Source organism: Prunus mume, linkage group LG5 (genome assembly GCF_029339155.1).
Source record: "Prunus mume cultivar Tortuosa linkage group LG5, ASM2933915v1, whole genome shotgun sequence".
Lineage (NCBI taxonomy): Eukaryota > Viridiplantae > Streptophyta > Magnoliopsida > Rosales > Rosaceae > Prunus > Prunus mume.
The window spans coordinates 15,161,014-15,183,194 of record NC_142702.1 but is presented as its reverse complement, the minus strand read 5'-3'; the positions used below and the strand labels follow the sequence as shown (position 1 = coordinate 15,183,194).

At 38.7% G+C, this 22,181-nt stretch overlaps 1 protein-coding gene and 1 long non-coding RNA gene across 2 annotated transcripts; both read right to left on the bottom strand.

Annotated features, from left to right (window-relative positions):
• Window positions 1-5,172: 5,172 nt before the first annotated feature.
• On the bottom strand, window positions 5,173-10,460 carry LOC148917086 (uncharacterized). The gene is made up of 2 exons (XR_016127405.1): window positions 9,817-10,460; window positions 5,173-5,243 (listed from the first exon to the last, which is right to left on the bottom strand). It is a non-coding gene; the product is annotated as an uncharacterized LOC148917086 (long non-coding RNA).
• Window positions 10,461-17,039: 6,579 nt separating this feature from the next.
• LOC103344045 (glutamate receptor 1.3-like) lies at window positions 17,040-21,451 on the bottom strand. The gene is made up of 5 exons (XM_089051582.1): window positions 20,445-21,451; window positions 18,977-20,292; window positions 18,462-18,765; window positions 17,819-18,201; window positions 17,040-17,585 (listed from the first exon to the last, which is right to left on the bottom strand). The coding sequence occupies exons 2-5, from the start codon at window positions 19,487-19,489 to the stop codon at window positions 17,214-17,216; spliced, it is 1,572 nt and encodes a 523-aa protein (XP_088907708.1). The 5' UTR covers window positions 19,490-20,292; window positions 20,445-21,451; the 3' UTR covers window positions 17,040-17,213.
• Window positions 21,452-22,181: the final 730 nt, after the last annotated feature.

Genomic DNA, 22,181 nt, shown 5'->3' with positions numbered 1-22,181 from the left:
GCGACTCTCGCCAACCCATACATACGTATATATATATATATAACTATAATATAACATATACTTCTCTCCATACTAATGTACCGGGGAAACAATCCAACTGGGGGATTGTTTGGCTGGTACGCAGATTTCAAGCACTAACCCGTGTCCAGGGATGAGTAGTCCAAGGGGGACGGAACTCTATAGCTCACATTTGGCACTGCCAGCGACACGTGTAGCTCACATATCTCATAACAAGTCCTATGCGCGCAGACGGTATCATCACCCCACCGGCACGCCAACGGCGTGTGTGATAATACTAAGCAATATACATACTCTTCCCATACTCCGACCGCCAGCGACACGTATGGGAAGTGCTCACACACCGGCACGCCAGCGACATGTGTGAGACCCACAATCTCATGGCCTTCCCACCCCACTGGCACTGCCAACGACGTGTGTGGGAAGCCTAGTAACTAGGGAATGGTACTCACCTAACATACTCATATATCTCACAACCATCCCTCAAACTCATATCTTTCCACAATCTCACCACAACAACTCCTCATACTCTATACATAGGCAATATAGATAGACATCCCAAAATCCATATAAACATATTCATCATACTCAAATATATCCATACCCAAAATATATTGCCAATACGTATAAGAATATCCAAATCCATCAACCAAATACTTATTAAATCACATTTACCATTTAAAAACATATGCACAATTCTTTTATCAATAAAAACATGCGAATGCTTGAAAACAAAGTCCACTCACAGATAATCCTAAGCTGCCCGGCCCCGAGAGGGTCTGCCTGCTGCGTATGATCGACCGAAGTACCTATTTGAGATACGAACTCTTGATTAATATAACGCACTTCAAAACAGAAATTCACAAAAGGAAATACTTAAATCCCCAAGTTCCCGGTGCGTGTACGTCCAATAGGATATCCTAACGTCCGCTATAGGTTTGGGAATCACTTCCAATCGTACGGTTATCGCTAGTCCCTCAAACTTGAGCAGCGCGTGGGTGTGTAGGGAAATTTTCGGCGATGGAAAATCTCCACACCAACGCTCACCCTTCCTACCCTAGCTTCTTCTCAAGGTCAGGATCACTTTATTCAACTACCATAAGGTCCAATTTGCACGGGAACTAGCCGGAATTTCAAATTGAAAACCGGCCAAAACCTAATTAAAAAATTAACTTCCAAAACCTCCAAATCGTTCCAATCCTAAGCAACAGTTAGCTAGAACACGTAAAAAGAGAAAGAAAGCCCATCAATTTTACAAAGCGGACGGTAGAAGCGGGCGCAACGATCGGAAACTTCGGTTCGAACCAATCAAAAGCCGATGGCGGGATTGAGGTTTCGTGGAAATGGGTGGGTCTTGATCGGGACTTCACGATGAGTTGAGCACGGACCGATCTCGAGGTGAGGTGGCCGTACATGACGGGTGAGGGTTTTTCTGGTTCGGTGAACAGTGAAATATGGGGTTGCGAGAGAGAATCGGGAGAGAGAGAGAGAGAGAGTGTGTGAGGTAAAAGTGGAAAATATGATTTTTACCAAATTTTTTGAAATAATTACGGTTCCGCCATCGAACTTAATTTGATCGCCAAAACTTCGTTACAACTCCGATTCAAGCCTACCGCATGTCTAAGGATTCGTCTCAGTACCACCTACGCAACCAAACCACTCGTGGTCCCAAAATCCTTCATGATAAGAAAATGACCAAAATTACCCTATAATTCTCTTAATTTAATTAAAATAGGAATAAATTTGGAGTCGGGGTGTTACAGATTTTTTGGTTGTTTGATTGATTGTTGAGTGTCCTTTGCTCTGTTCACCCTCTCCTATATTTATAAGAAATGTTTTGGAGTGGGGCTTCTAATTCTTTTAATAATAGGTGGCAAAAATTCTCAAAAGATCTTTCATTTTTAAATGCAAAGGGAAAGGGGGTTTTATAATTCTAGCAGATAAGCTTTCAATAGTCAATTCCTAAGGCAATCACTTCCCTGTTTTTCTTGAAAGAAAACCTAGCCTTCTTCAATTTCAACTGCTTTTGTCAGAGCTCAAACTGTGATGGTTAGTTTGATTTTCCAGTTTGTACAACTCCATGTCCCGTGCTTATCTCCTTTAGAAAACATAGCCTGCACCTTTACCATTTCTTGTTGGAGGGCCTCCAATCGAGCATCAAGTGTGTTCTGCCGAACGGGTGTGTCCGCTTATGCGGCGTACTTGGTGGAAGAGCGGGCTCACTCCACCTGTCAAGTGATGGTGGCAGATACTATCGGTAGCGAGGAGGATGGTAGATTCATCTTTGCTCAAGAGAGAGATGGGCCGATCGATGATCGAAGCTTCCCACAGGCGGCGCCAATCTGTTTGCGCTTAAAACTAAACAGATAGTGATGGGGCTAACTTACAGTTATGTGGATGATTGTGGACCGGAGGGGCCTTCTTCCCGTGGCGTCCTGCTGCTAAAGTGAATGCTGGATCCGAGCTAAAGAGAGAAGCGATAGGTGAGGTCTTGGGCACCGGTGTGGTACCGGCTGTAGACCCTTCGATGCCAAAGTTAGGGACTAATAGCTAAATACTGAATGTGGAAGCACAGTTTAAGTTGAAAGTCTTACCCTTTTGGCCGGGGCCAAGGGGCTTTATTTATAGTGGGCATTTGGGGTTCTAGTAGTACTTAGTTTCGATATGGGACTCGTGAGAGTGGCTTCGGCGGTCAACACACATCACGACAAGCTTTGGCGGGGTCTCCGAGGTTGTCTTGTACAGCGGCCAGTTGTCTTGACTGCACCCTCAAGGTCGTTCGGCATGTGAGACCGAAGAACACGTATGAATCGGCAGGGGCCTCACAGGGTTGGTCTTAACCTCGTTCTCCTTCCACGTATTGCGATACGAGTGGAGGGTCAAATATGGTACAAACAAAGAAGAAGGCTTTTAGCAAGCTCAATATTAATTACAAGTAGTTGAATTGCAGCAGCTAATCTAATCAAAGTCAAGCCATCCCCATTAATGCAGCCAACCTATAGCCACCCCACAGCAAACCTAGAGACCCTACAGCCACCTTAAAGCAGCCAACCTCATTAATGTCAATACCTACCAAATAGTAGCTTATTAGCTAACACCCCTGTTGGTCTAGCTAACAGCAGCAACCTCCCAAAGTCTCTCCAAGTCAAGGTAATATTTCCTGCTTTCACACTTCCAACATTTATTGCTTTCACACACAAGCTAACACTCCCTCTCAAGTTGGTGCATAGATGTCATCAATGACCAACTTTCCAAGAGAGCGACTGTCGTTATTAATATTTCCACATTGAGCTTCTTCTTAATAGAATGTCAATTCACTTCAACATGCCCCCTCATATGGGACCACTACATAGTGGGTCACACATGGAGCTAAGGCCACATTGAAGTTAATCATTTCGGTCTGTCGGTGGCAACACTAAATCCAAGTGCGGCCGGTCAGTGGTAGATCACGAAACCATGCAAACACAAAGAAAGGCAAAGCAAAGACACAGAAACCCCGTGAACACAGCAAGGATACTGAAAACCACATGTGACCACGGCAAAGGACACAGAAACCTTGTGAACATGGCAAAGACACAAAACCCATGTGAACACGGCAAAGGTGCGGTAAGGCAAAACATGGTAAGACAAAAGTAAGACAAAAACAAACCCTAAAAAATAGGATAAGGCAAGGTAAGGAAAAGCATGGTAAGACAAAGGTAAGACAAAACCAAACCCTAAAAATAGGATAAGGCAAGGTAAGGAAAGTCAAGAGCAAAGACAAGGTCAATGGGCGTGACCACAACGGAAATACTCCAACAAAGGCATGAGCAATAATCGCACCATAACCAAAAAGAGCAACAACACGGCATCAGAAGAGCAACACAAGGCAGCACTAGTGAGAGCAACACAAGGCAGCGGCACTGTGAGAGCAACACAAGGCACGGCACTAGTGAGAGCAACACAAGGCGGCACGAGAGCAATATAAGACACTGGCAACAACAACAACAACAGAGACAACTTCTCTTCACTCCCCCTCTCCCCTTGAAGAGAATGGGTCGATGGAGCTATATGATCAGTGGTACTTGAGAAACAGGCACGGATAATCTGCCATGGCAGAGAGGTAGGTGAATTGCAGCGGAATAGATGAGAATTGCAGCGGTGTCACTCCCCCTCAAATCCGACGATGTATGAGAGTTGAGATTTGGAGAAAGTAACACCCAAATAAATAGAGAGTAGGAAGACACGAGTGTTTCTAGGCAGACACGAATGAAGAGAAGATAACAACAACAAAACAAATAAAAAATAAATTAAAAAAGAAAAGATGAGGTGACCCACGGGTGTTTTGGGCAGAGCATGACATAGAACCTTAATAAAGTTGTATCTATATTCCCCTCAAATCCGACACTGGTAGAGGGTTGAGATTTGGAAGAAAGGAAACTGAAATAATAGAAAAGAGACTTAAATAGAAACAAATGCAATAGAGGAAGGTGGAATGAAGGTGGGCAGCCGACAATGAGAGAAAAGGAATAAAAGATGGAAAGGAGTCTGCAACAACCCAAAAAGAAAGAAGGATTAAAAATTAATGAAGGTGGATGACGTGTGTGCACACATAGAGAGAAAGGGATGAATATTGTATAGATAAGGTAGGCGATGTTGACAAATGTGAGGGGTGTTGAAAAGGAAGAGCCATATGGTGCAAAACAAGTCAATAAAATAAAGGAAAAAGGAAGCCAAGTAATTGGCGTGAAAGAGAATAGGTCAGTCGTGACCCACAGAGGCGTAAGGAGAAGCACTTGCACCTCCTCTCGCCGGAACTGCGTAGTGCTCACAACTTCTCATGGCGCCACTGATTTAGCAAACGACAGGTTGCAAAAGCGTTCTTAATGGAGGTTGAGGCACTGCCTCACGAAGGAAGAAGAAGACATAATACCTTAATTTTTATTTTTTGGTGAAACGGCGTCGTCTAGTTTCATTATGTTTAATGAAACGCAGTGTTTCACTAAAGTTGGTTTCTAAGCCATTGGAAATACAAAATTGCCCCAATGGGCCCACCACCCAAGTCATATAAAATCATATCGTCACCTACACTAAATCCAAAAAGAAACAACAATAAACTATTGCTTAGCCCAGTTAAAATCAAAATGTTGCCTATTAAAAATTTACAAATCTCAATATAATATAAGATTTTATTTTGGTCGAAAAATATAATAGAAGATTATACAACAAACAAAAACCCTTTTAACCTGTAACACCCCGACTCCAAATTTATTGCCTATTTTAATTTATTTAAGTGAAATTACAAATTTGCCCTTGGGATAGGGGTAATTTGGTCATTTCTTATCATGAAGGAATTTGGGAATTCGCTGTACCGTTGCGTAGAGCACGGTGAGATGAGTCCGTAGATATGTGGTGGGCTTGAATTGGAGTTGTAACTAGAGAGATTGTGAAAAGGGTTTGATAAAACTGACTTCTCTCTCTCTCTCTCTCTCTCTCTCTCTCTCTCTCTCTCGGTTCGCGACCGCCACCACGGTAGCCTCGTTTTGGCAGCCGTTCGCTCATCCGCCACCAATGTGGACGCGGCCTGTACTAAAATGACCGGCCTCCGTCCTCTTCCTACCCGCCAGTCCCGCTTGACGCCACTGTGATTTCGCGGAAACGAGGAGAAAAGCTCCGATTTTGATGAAACTTCGCGGCTTCATTCTCCGTCGTCCGCCACCGATTCGGCAAGTGAGGTATGGTTTCTCACCTATTTTCGAGCTCTAGCTGCCTGTTGGTAGGAATTGATCAATTTGTAGTGTAGGCAACCTCGATTTACTGAATGGGTTTGATCGCCGGATTCGAGGAGATTTGGCCACTTAGTCAGCTTTTGGGGTATGCCCAAGAACAAAGTGACTCCAAATAGGGTGTTTTGCCTAGGTAGGAGTCTTGACCGTGATTATGGGTTTTTACGGCAATGGGTTATCGCTGACACCCACGCGCTGGCGCGTGTGGCGTGCGTGAGCCGTAGAAAAGGGCTTGGGTCGATGTGGTCTCCTGGTTTTCATGAGCGCGTGGATTCTTCGGATTCGATTCGGTTGACGCGTTTGAACCCGAATGATTACGATATTGTGGGTTATCCGGTTCGATAGGTTTGGACCATTGGATTAATTCCAATTTAATATATATTGATCTGGGCATTCCTAGAATCGTGTAGGATTCGACGGATTGTAAACAGAGTCCTGATACTCGAAATGCCAACCCTAGGTTAAATTTTAATGCTTGCAATCGTGCGATCGTGAGCGATCCGACCGTCCGATCTGGACCAAACTTGCAAGACGTGCATCCTAGACCTTGTAGAACCTATAGGAACTTTCAGATCGAATTTGGAGGTTGTGGGCCCCGCGGGCCCATTTGACCCTAGGTTGACCGTAAGACTTCAGATAGTCTTACCTTTCTTTGAGGGTTAGAATGACCTTAGTGACAGGTCTTGAGCGTTGTTGAGTTAAATGGATATTGTGGGTTTAGGATATAAATTGATGAATTTAAATGGGGGAGTTTATGGGATGCTATACTGGTTGAGGTCTATATAAGATTAGAAATTAGATATATATTTAATTGTGTGGATGTATAAAGGTATAAAAAGAGTGTAGATTGTCAGTTTGAAGTGCTATACGCACCACCATATGTACCTCCCCCGGATTTTGATTACATTGTAAGTACCGTCCTGTGATTGTGTTAAGGCCTTTAAACCCGTGCGGGCTTGGTGAGAATGTAGCGCCCAAAGCGAACAGTTAGAGGCTGGTGAGAATGTAGTCGAGCCCAAGCGAACGAGTCGGATGGCTGGTTAGAATGTAGCCAGCCCAAAGCGGATAGTGAGATATCTTTTTGAGGTCGACCGCGTGTCGTAGGAGTAGCCGGCGGTGGATTGAGGACCATCTGAAAGCGGCTGTGTCCGTCCGTATGAGGTGATATTGTTATTGTGTTGAGGTCGCACGTGTCGTAAGAAGTAGCCGGCGTGTTACAGGACCCCATATGAGGCGGGTCGTCCCGTCCGTATGAGGTGATATTGTTATTGTCTTGAGGTCACACGTGTCGAGGAGTAGCCGGCGTGACTTGCACTCCCATACTGGTCAAAGGTCGTCCCATCGTATGATGGGTGATATTGTGATTGTGTTGAGCTAGCACGTGTCGTAGGAGTAGCCAGCAGTGTTGACAGACCCCATACGAGGCCAGGTGCGTCCGTCCATATGAGGGTGATATTGTTATTGTGTTGAGGTCGCACATGTCGTAGGAGTAGCGGAGGTGTTGTGACCCAATCGAGGCCGGGTGCGTCCCGTCGTATGAGGGTTGATATTGTGATTGTGTTTGGTGAGTTGTGATGGATAAATCCTAGAATGTATGAATTTGTATGGCTTTAATGGTTTATTTGATATTAGGAGCCATGATTGATACGAAAGAACTGCGTGTGGCTTGATCCCTCAGTAAGTGCACGTATGTTGTTAAAATGTTAACTCGCAATTGTACGGGCCAATTAGTAATACAAAGAGAAGTAGTGAGGTCGTACCCACGAGGACTGAGAAGTTAAAATTAGTTATGTACTTAGATTACCAAATTCAAGAAAGTAGGAGGTTAAGTCTAAAATAGAATTTAAAGCAAGAGTGATTGTAATTGTTGAACAAATGAGGCAAAACGAAATTTCAAACAAAAGCAAATGAGCAAATGTAACAAAGAGTGTTTTTGTGGGCTGGAAAACAGATTGGGAGATTAGGGCATTCAATTCACCATAACAATTCAATTCTAGGTTATAAGGAGTCAAGTGACAAGTCTAATTCGGATTCAAAGATTGATTCTAGCTAAAGTATGATTAGGCCATAGTGTCTGGTCCTAATCTTGTGTTCCTAATTCCCTAACTTGATCATTTGTTGTCTAACCTAAATTAAGCATTAGGAACTCATTAAGCATAGAAGAACAATTTAAACAACCAAGCATGTATCTAATCCCTGTTATCGAATGTCCATACATACTTTTCTTATTCATAGTTCAATTCAAATCAAAGCATGGTGTCTACTCTTGATTCAAACCAAGATAGCTAATATACAAGTTCTAATGGTGATCAATCATCCAAACAAGCATATTAACTGATAAGCATAATGAATAAGAACATGAATCATGAATCAAACTTGAAACTCAAAACTTCAACTTATAAACCCAGAATATTCATGTTAGGTTACATCGAAGTCCTAGTTATGAATTTAGCTACTCATAATGGAAATGAAACTTAAACAGAAATGAGAAAACATAATGAATGTAATAAGAGTGGAAAAACCCATTTCTGAAGTTACTTGTGGTGTCCAAGGCTTCTCCAAGTGCTTCTCCACACCTAATGCTGCTCCAAGAGCTTTCTCACATCTAGAGTATGGCAACTAAAGAGGTGATTTGGGATGAGTTTGGGTGAGTGGTGATGGCAGAGAAAGAGGAAATTCGTAGGGAAATGGAAGGAAGGCTTGTTGGAGCTGTTTTGGTGATTTGGGACTGAATGGAGTGTTTGGGGAAGGATGGGAGTGTTAGAGGATGGTTGAAGTGAATTTTAGGCTGAATGGAGTGACTTTGAATGAGTGTGCATCACTGTATTTATAGAGTGCAAATTCGTGCTCCCTCTTTAGCTGGTGAAGAACACCCATTCCTAGCTATTCCCATTTGTCTGCAGTTGCCCATTAGGTTCCCATGCTGCTGATTTGATGTGTAGCCCATGCCTCTAGGAATGTCAGCTGCCCATACCTCTCGGAATGTCAGCTGCCCATGCCTTCTGAGTTTCCATGCTGTCTTGTTAGCACATGGCTCAACAGCTAGCAGTTGCGTGCTCCTGAGCATGGTGTGCATTTTGATGGGCTCACGGATTGGGGTTGACTTAATCAATTGATATATTTGAGTAGTCCTTCTTAAAGTTCAGACTCTCATCTTTCCAAGCACATATTATATGGGCCAATCAAAGTTGGGAGAAAGACATTAAGGTCAAAATGAGTTGCCAACCCAGTCTACTCGTTTTTGCACCATTTTGCATCTTTTCTTATCCAAAGGCACCATTGCTACCTAAGGCTCAATGAACTGAATGATAAACAGAAACGGGATTAAAAGCACACGTTTGACTCAATAACATAACCAAATCATAAGTTAGAATGGTACAAAATGATATGCAATTGTGAACTGATCAACGTAGGCAGCCTGAGTTACTAGGTGCAGCCGCAGAGCTAAACTTTACCCTCATATATTGAGAATTGTTCGGACCTCGTTGTTGGTCCGGGAACTTGGTTGAATTGAGGCTTTTCGGTTGGACTAAGTGAATGGATTAGATTTAGTTAGGTATTATGTTGAGTTTGGTTCGGACCTTGTCGTTGGTCTTGAAATTTGGGTGAAAGTGAGATGCAGTCGTGTTAGGAGGTTGGAGCCTCGTATGCTAATTGATTTGGAAAATTAAGTGATATAAATTACTTTTGGCTTGCATAAGTTCTTTTGATTATATTATTTGGCGTAAGGTATGTGTTGGTAATTTGCTTTGAAGTATTTGAAGGCCGGAGGCCAAGTAGCAGGAATTGCATGTTGTTATCTTGTGCATGCTGTCCGTTGGGATATTAAAATGTGAATTTTGTGTAGGTTGAAATTTGGGGAATGTTCAATTTACAGTGGGAGACTTTGCGAAATTTTGCAGAAAGTCTCGTGCCCTTTACTCTTTTAAGAGAAAGGGGTTACAATTTGCGTAAGTGGGCCCGACATCGGGTAGTGTCGGGATTTCCACAGATTCTCGGGTTCCAAGAAATTCAAGGGCGGGTCTGTCATAACCCATAACCAGTCAATCTAATAGATAGTTTGTATGAAATAAAGGTTTTTTCGGTTTTTTTGTTTTTTAGCTTTAGACTTTTAAATATTGCCCCTCCTTTGAAAAAAGGTTTGGATCCGCTGCTGGAAGAAGTAGCGAATTTTTTTTCATATATGTACTCTTTTTTTTAATGGAGAAATGAGTGGACAGAAAAACTTTACTCATCGAAAAAGATAGGCTCAAATATGGTGTGCATGACATGAGAACAAAGAGATGAGGAGAAAAAACACCCTGCACGTGGGTAACAGGGGGGAAAGAAATATACCCCAAAAAACGGTATGGAAATAGAGTGGAAGAAATAATTTAAGGAAATAAAGGGGAATAAAATAAGAAACAAGGTAATGACATTTATTTATTTAGTTATGTATTTTGGTTGATACTGGAAGGAAAAGGAGGAAAAAAGAATCTGCCTAAACGGCTAAGGTGGAATGAAAAAAAATGTTGATTAAAGAAGAGGATAAACAAGAGAATTTACAGCAACATGAAAAAACGCCAACGAGTCTCAATTTGGTAGAAGATCTTAAGGATTAGCCATTAGGCTCTGATACCATGCCAAAACATGAGAAGCTGGAATATGAGAATATGAGAATGAGAGAAGATAATTTTGTGGCTTTGACCGAACCAATAAGCTCCAAGATTGATAAATTTCTGAAGTAGAAGAATTGGCTCTTGTTTTGTATTAATCAAATTTAGCATTCGTAAATACATTGAGCAAATTGCACCTCACTTAGAGATTAGTCTGTTTCTAGCCATGAAACAACCTTAGTTAGCATTACTGGTATGAGGATCACTTGTATCTTCATGAAACCAGTCCCTTTCCATCGCTAAAAGCTTTCTTCCTTCTCTCAGCTGTTCAATTCGTGTTGACATGTCTTGAGCCAATTCCGAGCCTGTGGGGAAAACCTGAAAACAAAACATGATTCAGTTATGAAGGCTTATTTGATTAATTTAATCAACCGCTGCATATGTGACTCAGAACGTAAATTACCCAAGAATTATATACAATGTTTTAAATCGCTATTGTGTAATGTGTCGCATATGTATATCTATTTACTTATTTATATTTGAATGCATATGCAACGTTAGAAAGGTTACTCACAAAGCCAAAACCATTGGTAATAGGCTTGGGTTTAATCATAGAGTAACTAGCAGAATACTTTGCTAGGAAGGACTTTATGTAAGGAATTTCGTCAATGACAGGCAGTAACACCACCATTCTTACTTCCTCTTGATAAAGCATCGAAATTCTTCAACCGAATTGTACGTTCTACGACCTTCAGATTTCACATAGTTATCTAAATTTCCTGGGGCCAATACACCATGGAAACCTATGTAATTTGCATCTGGGTTATATTGTATCTGTTTAACTGTCATCATTGATGCTAAAGTGGCAGTGTATCTGGTTTTATTGTATCACTACAAACTTTGCCAAATTGTTTAACAACTTCTCCCCTGCAACATGTACAACAACGTTAGTTAGTATTTTTGTCAATTTCTTTGACCGTGCAAGGGGCAATTTCATCAACTCAAAATCCTTGAGCATAAAAGCTCGTTTGAAACTCCCCTAATTTCATATTAGGGCTTGAAATTGGTCATTTGGGTTTAGGGTTTTTCAAGGGATTAGTGGTTGAATTTCGAGCCCTAATATGAAATGGGGAGAATTTCAGACAAGTTTTTACTCTCAAGGGTTTTGGGTTGACGAAATTGCCCCTTGCATCATTGAAGAAATTGACAAGAATACTAACATGTCTTTGAATTACTACAAATACAAAACTACAATGGCAAAATTGACGGAATTGAAACTGCAGGGTCAAAAGTGATTAAAGTGCCAAACTCCAGGGACCAAAAGTAATTTTTGGCCTTTTTTTATTGCTGTAACAATGCGTTTACATCGAAATCACAAATGTGCCGATGATGGTCATGAGTGTAAGTTGAACGACGAGTGCATCGATTATATCCTTATAGAAACAAGCTAAAACGATGGTGTGCTATTGAAGTCTTAAAGAAAGGTTTTTCGTCCAGTAGTTCTTCTTAAAGATTTGATTTTTTGTTTTTTTAATCAACGTATCTAGTCTCAACTTATGTACTGTGAACAAGGGGTTGTGTACTGGTAACTAATTTATCTTAATTTTCAAATTCATAGCTATATGTATGCAATTGTGTTTTTCAAATATTGGAACTTCACCTGTGTTGATCCTTTGGCCTCCACATACCAATCATATTGCAAAAGCCAAATCGAGACAAGAAGCTTGTAGCTCAAATAGTTAAGACCATTTATCCCCCCTCCTCTCTCCTCTCCCACCCACACACCACACCCCCAAACACCCCCACCCCAAACAAAATATCGCATGATTGAAAGAATTTATTAGTATTATTGAAAATTAGTCAATTGATGAGCTATAAACTAGTGTCATAAAGTTTTATTTCTACAAAGACTAGAAATTGGATGTAAAAAAATGATCATTAGATTTTATCTCTGATGATAGATGATGAGAGAGATTGGTGATGAACCACCTTGATCATCCTAGAGATGGCAATTCCATTAGATGTCGCTCAATCAGATGACTAAATGTTACTAATTCATAGGGGCTACCACAAATCCCATATGCCCAATTCTGCCTCTTCTTTATGATGATCTTCTGCTTTGCCTTTCAATGTTTGTTGCATGTTTTTAGTTTTTCTCTTGGCACCAAGATTGTTTTAATAGACTGATTAATAGAGAGTATATGAGTTAGGCTGACAAGTGACAAGCACGCAATATTCTCCAGTGTCCACATATTCTCAATGTTTGTTGCATGTTTTTAGTTTTTCTCTTGGCACCAAGATTGTTTTACAATTTGTGCGACGAAGAGAATTTTGTCGTGCAAAGTACATTTAGTTGCACAAATTTCAGTCTGCGACAGAAACTTCGTTCGAGCAAAGATAGTGAAGAAAGACTTTGCATGATTTAAAAATATTAGTAGCGCAAAGTTTTACGACAAAAGTATTGGTCGCGCAAAGTTTTGCACGACAAAAGTATTAGGTCGTCAAGAAAGTTTTGCTCGAACGAAAGTATTGGTGGCGTAAAGTTTTGTGCGACAAAAAGTATTGGTCACACAAAGTCTTTAAAAAATCTTTTTAAAAAATTTTCGATCCCATTTTGGTACCACCAAAATTTTAGAGTTTTGCAATGACGAATAAACTAATTTAATAGTTTGCGCGACGAAATATTTTGTTGCGCAAGGTTTTGACTTTTTGTTTTATTATTTCTTTAATATTAATTTAATTATATTAATATTTTTGAATTTTTACTTTTTAAATTTAATTTAATTGTATGATTTTTTTAATTACTTTAATTTAAATTGACATATTCAAAATAAAATTACATATGAAAAATAGTGATCAAATTATCCAATATATATAATATTCAAAATGTACACATAAATTAACAAAGTACAATAGTAAAATCCTAATACAAGCCTATTGTGGTGGTGGTGGCGGAGGATATGTTTCAATAGCATCCTAATCCTCAACTTTAGCCGCAAAGTCTCGACGATTCCCTACAAAAAAAAAAGGTCAAATAACAAAAAGAAAAAAAAAAGGGCATAATCTCCCCTAAAATTGTTATACCACAAATCCAACCCAAACTCCAATCCTCACCCTATACTCAACCCCAAACCCCACACAAACTCAAAACTAACTCCAAAAACACATATTAATGAAATTTTTTTTAAAATTTGAAGAGAATGTATCTTTTGGCAAGATTGAGAGTGAGTGAGAATGAGAGGGAGAAGTGAGTGTTAGAGAATTAGAGAAGATAATGAGAGAGAGATGAGAGAGTGTGAGAGTGAGAGATAGTGAAAAGAAAGATGAGAGAGTGAGTGAGAGTAAGAGATAACGAAAAGAGAGATGAGAGAGTGAGTGAGAGTGAGAGATAGTGAAGAGAGACATGAGAGATTAAATGAGAGGAGTGAGTGTGAGAGATAGTGAAGCGAGACATGAGAGATAAAGTGAGAGGAGTGAGTGTGAGAGAAAGGGTGGAATTTGGGAAGAGGGAAAGAGAGAGGAGAGGTAAGAGTAGAGAAAGATATTGGGAAAATGGTGGAGGAGTTATTTTGGTTTAAAAACCGTATTACTTTGCACTACTTAAAAATATTGGTCACACAAAGTCTAAAAAATTATAAAAAAAATTCCCGCGTTCCATTTTTGGTACCGCCCAAATTTTTAAAGTTTTGCGTGTTTAAAATATAGGAATATTGGCCACGTAAAGTTTTGCTCAATGAAAAATATTGGTCGTGCAAAGTCTAAAAAAATTATATAAAACAATTCCCACGTCCCATTTTTTGTACGCTTAAAATTTTTAAAGTTTTGCACGATGAAAAATATTGGAATATTGGTCGCGCAAAGTTTTACACTACGAAAAATATTGGTTGTGTGAAGTCTTAAAATTTTTTAAAAAAATCCCGCATCCCATTGGTACCCACCCAAATTTTTAGAGTATTACGCGCGACGAATTGTTGGTCGTGGCAAACTTTTTAAAAAAAAAGAGATGAAAAATTGGTTCGTAACAATATTTATAAAAATAATTGATATGAATAATAAAAAATAAAAAAATTTATTTTACGATTCAAAATAAGGTTTTTTAGGTTTTAGACATATGAATAAGGTTAAAGCTACTTAATAAATAAATAAATATATACACACCATTCAACGATCCAACTGTCAAACTTGTTTGTATATACTTTAAGATTGTATACCCCAAAAATCGTAAAAAATAAACATTCAGAGTTCTAGTAACGGAACAAAATTTTTCGATGGTTATAAATAAAAAATCACGATTTAACGGTTATTTTAACTCCGATTTTGATGATTTGTTATAGCTACACTCCTTGACCTTATATGAATACAATGACTGAATTTGATCTTCAATTTAAAATATTTACAGTAGTGGATACCACAAAATTTTATGTTATATTTAATGAAAGTATAAATATAACAACTTCTCCCCTGCAACATGTACAACAATGTTTCAGCATTTCGACATATGTCAATCTGTAAAAGAAATTTAAAATCAAGCAAAAGAAAAAGAAAAGTATCATTGCTCATAACGTTCCTCCAGATGGTTGAAATTTGTCGAAAAATATTAGCGTAACAATCCTCCAGATGGTTGAAATTTGTCGAAAAATATTGGTAGCATGATAGCGAGACAGTCCTCCAAATTGTCCTTTTTGTACGCACACGAGATGTCATTAATTTACTCTCCTTTATCAACTCATGTGCTCTTGCTCTGTTCTTCTTTCTTTTAACAAGCTTATCTTTCTTTTTTCCTTTTTTGTTGCTGCAGACAATGCGTTTACATCAAAATCACAAATGTGCCAATGATGATCATGAGTGTAAGTCGAACGACAAGTGCATCGATTATCATCGTTATAGAAACAAGCTAAAACGATGGTGTGCTATTGAAGTCTTAAAGAAAGGTTTTTCGTCCAGTAGTTCCTTCTTAAAGATTTGATTTCCTTTTATCAACGTATTTAGTCTCAACTTATGTACTGTGAACAAGGGGTGGTGTACTGGTAACTAATTTATCTTAATTTTCAAATTAATAGCTATGCGTATGCACTTGAGTTTTTCAAATACTGGAACTTCACCTACCAATCATATTGCAAAAGCCAAATCGAGAAAACACAGTTTTCATTTTCTTGGGGTCCTGTCATTCTTCCTCCCAACACAACCCTCCTCTTCCAAATCTTCCTAATGCCCAAAAATTCACTCGAGCCACCCACGTGGAAGAAGAAGAAGAAGACCCTTTGCTCACCCTTGTATCCATACCGCTTCTCATATCTGATGATGAAATGGTAGTGCTCAAGGACATGGTCGGAACTACACAAAGGCTACACTGTAGTCCAATGAGGTTTTTGGGATAAAAAATATTAAACATATATATTTGCTTTCTTTCAAATTCATTTCTTTATGAATTTAGTTGCAGGCAACAATAAAAATACACATTAAAATAATTACACTTTCAATTATGTTGTTGAACATATTTTCATTTTGATAATATATGGTTTTTGGTTGCATTTAATATATGTATTTGTCTTCGGTTAAAGCTTATTGAGAATTCTAAGGATCTTGTAGTTCAAATAGTTAAGAACGTTTACCCTTGTCTAAGTTTCAATTTTTCCTCCCCAAATATCGCATGTATCGAAAGAATTTTTTATTATTATTGAAAATTAATCAATTGAGCTATAAACTAGGGTGGTTTATATGATTTAAAGTTTTATTTCTTCAAAGACTAGAAATTAGATGAAAAAAAATGATCATTAGATTTTTATCTCTGATGATGGATGATGAGAGAGATTGGTGATGAACCACCTTGATCCTCCTATAGAGATGGCAATTCCGTTAGATGTCGTTCAATCAGATGACTAAATGTGACTAATTCAGAGGGGCTGCCACAAATCCCATATGCCCAATTCTGCCTCTTCTTTCTGATGATCTTCTGCTTTGCCTTTCAATGTTTGTTGCATATTTTTGGTTTTTCTTGTCACCAAGATTGTTTTAATAGACTGATTAATAGAGAGTATATGAGTTAGGCTGACAAGTCACAAGCATGCAATATTCTCAGTGTCCAGAAATTCTCTTGGATATATATATATATATATATATATCCCTTCTATTGAGAGATTCTTCAAATAATTTTATTTGAGGGACATCCTCTAAGGTCCACTTACGAATTTTTTTAAACGATCCAAACTATCTATTTTTTAAGTATATATTCATAGATCATTTTTGAAAAAAGTTAGACAAATCGGAAACCGTTCCAACATCAAATTATGTTTTACAAAATCATTGATCATGGTGCTTCAAGAAAATACTAAAATCTCAATAATTTCAAATCAAGTTGGCATTTTAATGGGCAGACCATGTTTTGGTGGATGCACCCCTGATTAGGATAGCTGTACCTTTGGAAGTACTATAGTGCCCTTTATAGGGAGATTGATAGCAGATATTCTTCTCGTCTTTTACAAGACTACATTAGTGCGAGTATAAATTTGGGATTTAAAGATGATTCCCTTTTTAATTTCGCACTAATTTCCCGAAATCTCATAGACGACCTAGTACTTGCTTGGGTTATGTATAAATCTTTCCCTTATTGCTTTTGATTATTATGTCAATAATATAGATTTTGCTTTCGGAAAACAAGAGATTAAAGAAAAAACTGCATGTCACTGCTATACTTAACAAAAGAGAAGCAAGCATATTGCTTATAAGTGACTTTATCTGTTTGTAAAATCACGATTTCACACAGCTCATGCTTCAGACAACCTCAGCGACTACAATGGGGAGCAATATCTAGTTCTGCATACCATAATACTTAGCTTCATGCACTATCTGTATACTGCTTTTCTTGGTTTTCATTGGAAACTTTTCGAGAGAAGAACTTCCTTACACGCTGCAGCTTTTCTCGAACCTGATATCTAAATCTGAATTTCTTCACGGCATACCATTTTTCTTTGAGAGGAAATATTATGAATATGAAAAGAGCAAAAGCTGAAGAAACCCCAGTAACGAGAAATAAACCACGAAAGGTATGTACGTTTAGAGTATTGGGATCACTCGTTGTGTTGTCAAACATGGGAATTGTTCTCTTATGAAACCAGACCTTCTCCATCTCTATAAGCTTTCCCTCTTCTCTCATTCGTTGAATTTGCATTGACATATCATGGACCAATTTCGAACCTTTAGGGAAAACCTGCATATACAAAAAAAGATGAACAACGAACTAATCAAGTTGCTTAAGTAATGTACATGCACTTAATTGTCAGAATCAGAAATACAAGGATCAAATTGGAAAATCATAAAAAACTACAGAAACTATAAATGTTAAGATGTTATGTGGCCAAAATATCATGCTTAATGTTGCTAGTTTTAGCGGAAATACAACATATGATTGATGCATAACTTAATTTAAGGGAGGTTACTCACAAAGCCAAAACCATTGGTGCTAGTGCTAGATTCGGGTTTAATCATGGAGTAGCCAGTAGGATAGTGTGCAAGGAAGATCTTCATGTATGGAACCTCGTCAACTATAGCAGAGACACCACCATGCTTACTTCCTCTTGATAAAGCGTCAGCATATTCTTCAACCGAATTACAGGGTTTAAGACCTTTGAAATTCAAGTTCTTTACCACTCCCTGGGTGACTGAACGTGATTGGTAACCTATATAGTTTCCTCTTGAGTTTAATCGTATTTGGTTAACGGTCATAATTGATGTCAGAGTTGCTGTGTAACTGGAAGTCAATATAAGCACAGCAAACACCCATATGATCACTACAAACTTTGTTAAATTGTTTAACAACTTCTCTCCTGCAACAGAATCAAGACTGATCGTCAACTACAGCATCTCTAATCGTAATTTGAGTTCGTTCTTTCATCTGAATGGAATTTGAGTGAACAAGGAATCATTTTGAATTAAGAGAATTCAGTCAGAAAAACATAATTCATAATGCTACTCTTTCTCATATCTTGAATAATCAGAAAAGACAAGGGTTGTTTCATAGAGACTGAAAACTAATTAGCAGTAAACTTGAATAATTGAAAGAAGTAGTGAGATATCGTGCACTTACTATGAGCAAACACAAGGGTTGAGAAGGCAAACCATAATATGGTTCCGATTTGCTGCGAAGGTGTGCCTTGGAATTCTGGGTTGACAGGACGCTCAATTACCCACACAACGAAACCGGTCAAGATAAAGAAACCCGCACTTGTGATCCAGAGATCTGGCGAAAGGGGTTTCAAGAAAAACCACATGTCTTCATTTTCATTTGATACTAGCATCCCCACACCTAAGTCAGTGTATGGTACTGTAAAACCAACATACTGAGACCTCTCCGATGTGATCGTGGTATCCCCAACAACAGCATCGAATGTCTAGTTAATATGCATTCCCCAATATGCAAAAGTGTGTGGCAGGAAAACGAAAAATTAAAAATTAGAAAGATTAAATCATTAAAATGTAATATAATGAGATGCAAATCTATTTTTGCATTACAAGTTACTAGCATACAATTACAGATGTATTTATCCAACATAATATTTATATTCCACCTGATATAAATTTTTAATTTCAAATTAAGCATACCTGGAGAACAACTTGGTGAACAAGATCATTGTAACTTGCATTAGCGCCAATCGCAAATGGAACGAAGTCATATTTAACTTCATACGGCAACCCTCTAATTGCAGCCTCAAATACGTCTATGCAGAAGCCTGTGAAGTATGTTCGATTGGTTTGAGTATCATGGTTCTTAAGCACAAGTTCGTTGAACCCTTTTTTCACTGGAACGCCAACTCTTAGTTTTATTTCGGAACTATTACTCAATTGCATCTTTGAACCTCTTGGGATGGTTGATGATCCTCCAGGCCATATGATTGTTTCGAGATCGTTGGTGGAAAGTAAATTTCTTCTGTTATTAAGTGGGTAGGAATCTCTTGTGTGTTTTTCTTCACATGGCCACAATCCAACCCTTCTTTCCCCTTTTCCTATGACATTCACAATCTCAAATGCACTTGAAACTAGCTTCCCATTTGGATATTGAATTTCTTCACCGCTTAAACCTTGTTTGCAATATCTCTTGAAGAAGCAGAAGTCCATGTTTGGAGGATGTAATATTGTTTAAATTCACTAGGTTCAATCCTGTAGAAGTCCAGGTCCTCTCAACTGCTTCAGCTAGAGCCCAAGTTGCATCATATGCCCAAATTCCATCTGGGGTTACCGCACTTACTTCTATGTTAGGATCCTGCATGTAAAATGTCCTCCTCAATCTTGAAGTAAGATTGTGGAGGCGGGTTGATGCTGGAGTATAAGACTTCAAACCGAGCACTCCTTGCGTTGACTCAATTACAGATGAGTCCATGGAAAAATGCAAGAAATTCATGCTAGTTGATGTCATAATCCAAGCATACCCTTCACTCAGTAGGCCTAACTTTTGGCATTCAAGAAAAGGCGAGGAACAAGAAAATGTGATATATGCACCACAAATACCGTGGTCTTCAACTTCGTGAGGTTGCGGAGCTCTTCAATGATCTGTTCATCTGCTGAGGAGGCAGCAATGCAACTTTTATATACAATAGTCACATTTGCTTCTTCAAAGGAGTTGATAAAAAATGGAATGATGTCTCTCCCATAATCTGTGTTCTCATATAGAATGATGACATCCCTCCATTTGAACATTTCAATAAGGCCACTGATTGCCGTAACTTGAGAAGTTTCATCTTGTGTGATCTCAACAAAGAAGGGATATTCGCCAGGAGAACCGAAAGGACTAGTACGAAGTTCAGAAAGTGACAATACAGGGACTTTAGCTTCTTCTCCTAACTCTGCCAATAGGTTTGCTTCCATTCTTGTTTGTGCACCAATTATTGCTTCCACGTTGTTCTCATCCAAAAGATTTAGAGCTGCATTTTGTTGTGGATCGCGAGTAGAGTTTAAGATAAAAGTATATAATGATAGTTTCTTATAATTTTTTATTATTATAATCATTATAACAAAGTTTAGAAAGAAAATTAATTTTATAGTACAAAAACTATAATATTAATATGTGGCTTACCAGCTGATAAAGCATGTAGAGCTTTTCCTTTGGAATCTCTGGTGTGCAGAATTACTCTTGTGCTGTAGTTGTTATGCAGATGGTAGAAATCAGACAGGGCTCTTGAAATGCAGCTGAGAATAATCTTTCCTTCCCTTGACCCCATATCAAGAATCACACCAACATGAACCTCTTCCACAACAATATTGGGACTACCATCAATTTCAGCACACAATTGACCTAGAAGGCTAGACAAGGTCACAAAGGACAGGCAGAGGATGGTTTGCTTCTTCCGTTGAAACTCCATATACTTGACTAACTTAGTTTCTGCTTCTCTTTAATTAGTGAGAGGGGCTGTGGACTGCAAGATATAAGAAATTCCAGTGATTAGGAAATTCAAGAAAGTAATGTGAACAGATTGACCAAGACTTTGTGAATTGGTGTTTTTCTCCAGTTCAGGAGGGAGGACGAGGTGGTGGAGGACTTTGCCTCTGTTTCTCTTCTCTTCTATCTATCTAAAGCTTCCCCATTTGTTTTTGCTTCACTATTCATTCCCAGAGCACACCTTTCAGGTACACTACACGAAGCTCCCCTGCTGCTTTCATTCCACACGAGGCCCCCAATCTAAAGTCTTTTTATCAAGTGTCAAGTCGGGGCTGCTTTGAGAATGACTCTGCCATTTGGTTCACTTTTGATTTGAGATCTGGACGACCATTTCTTCACCGTAGGAGATGCATGGCTAAATCTTAAGGTGGCGGTAATGTTTTCCCACGCCGTTTTCCGATTTCCAAAAACAAAAACAACCCACTATGCGTTCGGTAGTGTAAACTAGGGGTGGTTGCGGTTCGGTAACCGCGAATTTTTACTCAAAGCGCAAACCGACCGACTATTTGCGGTTTGATGATTTTTGAAACCGCAAACCAACGCGTTTTGCGGTTTACCGCATTGCGGTAAACCGTAAAATTCGGTCGGTTACCGCGAATTAGCAGTTTAAAACCGCAAGTTCTCAAGCATTCACAAAAATATAAATTCACAACCTAAATAAATAAATACACAACCTCAATTTCTCAAACATATATAAATTCACAATCTTCTCAACTTCTCAAGCATTCACAACCTAATAAAATTAAAGTTACAATTTCAAGCATTTCAATTAAGGTTAAACTTCTCAAGCATTCCAATTTCAAATTCTTTAAAGTTACAAACCAAAAGGAAAATGCAAAGCAAAATGAATTAAAGTTACAATCAAGAAGAAAAATCCAATTCAAAGTTAATTAAAGTTACAAATTAAAAGGAAAATGCAATGCACCAATGTTACAAACTAAAGTTACAAACTCAAGTGTTGGTGGTGAGTGGATTTGAAAAACCCCGTTGTGTTGTTTGAGCACCAATGTTATTTACAAATAAAACAACATAGTTTAGTACATTTTATTATAAGAAGAAGCATAAATAACATTAGCATAAATAAACTAATTACTTACAAGTTGTCATATGTTCCATTTCCTTGTAGAATTCAACCTCATCATCCGTGCGGCTATACTTTGCGGTTTGCGGTAACCGCAAGTTTTGAAAATCAAATACCGCAACCGCAACCGCAAATGCGGTTCGGTTCTTAATACCGCAAATGCGGTTCGGTTTACCGCGATTGCGGTTTCATTTCGGTAAATTATCGGTTGGTTTTTGCGGTTTTTCGGTTTAAAATGCCACCCCTAGTGTAAACTATGAAAACACGGAAAACATATAGAAAACAAACTCAAC

Excerpts from the sequence above, each read along its gene's own strand:
- LOC103344045 (XM_089051582.1), bottom strand. The coding sequence starts at position 19,489 with ATGGACTTCTGCTTCTTCAAGAGATATTGCAAACAAGGTTTAAGCGGT. Across the intron at positions 18,202-18,461 it reads AACCCTTGTGTTTGCTCATA|GAGAGAAGTTGTTAAACAAT; the intron begins GTAAGTGCACGA and ends ATTCTGTTGCAG. Across the intron at positions 17,586-17,818 it reads GCACCAATGGTTTTGGCTTT|GTTTTCCCTAAAGGTTCGAA; the intron begins GTGAGTAACCTC and ends TTGTATATGCAG.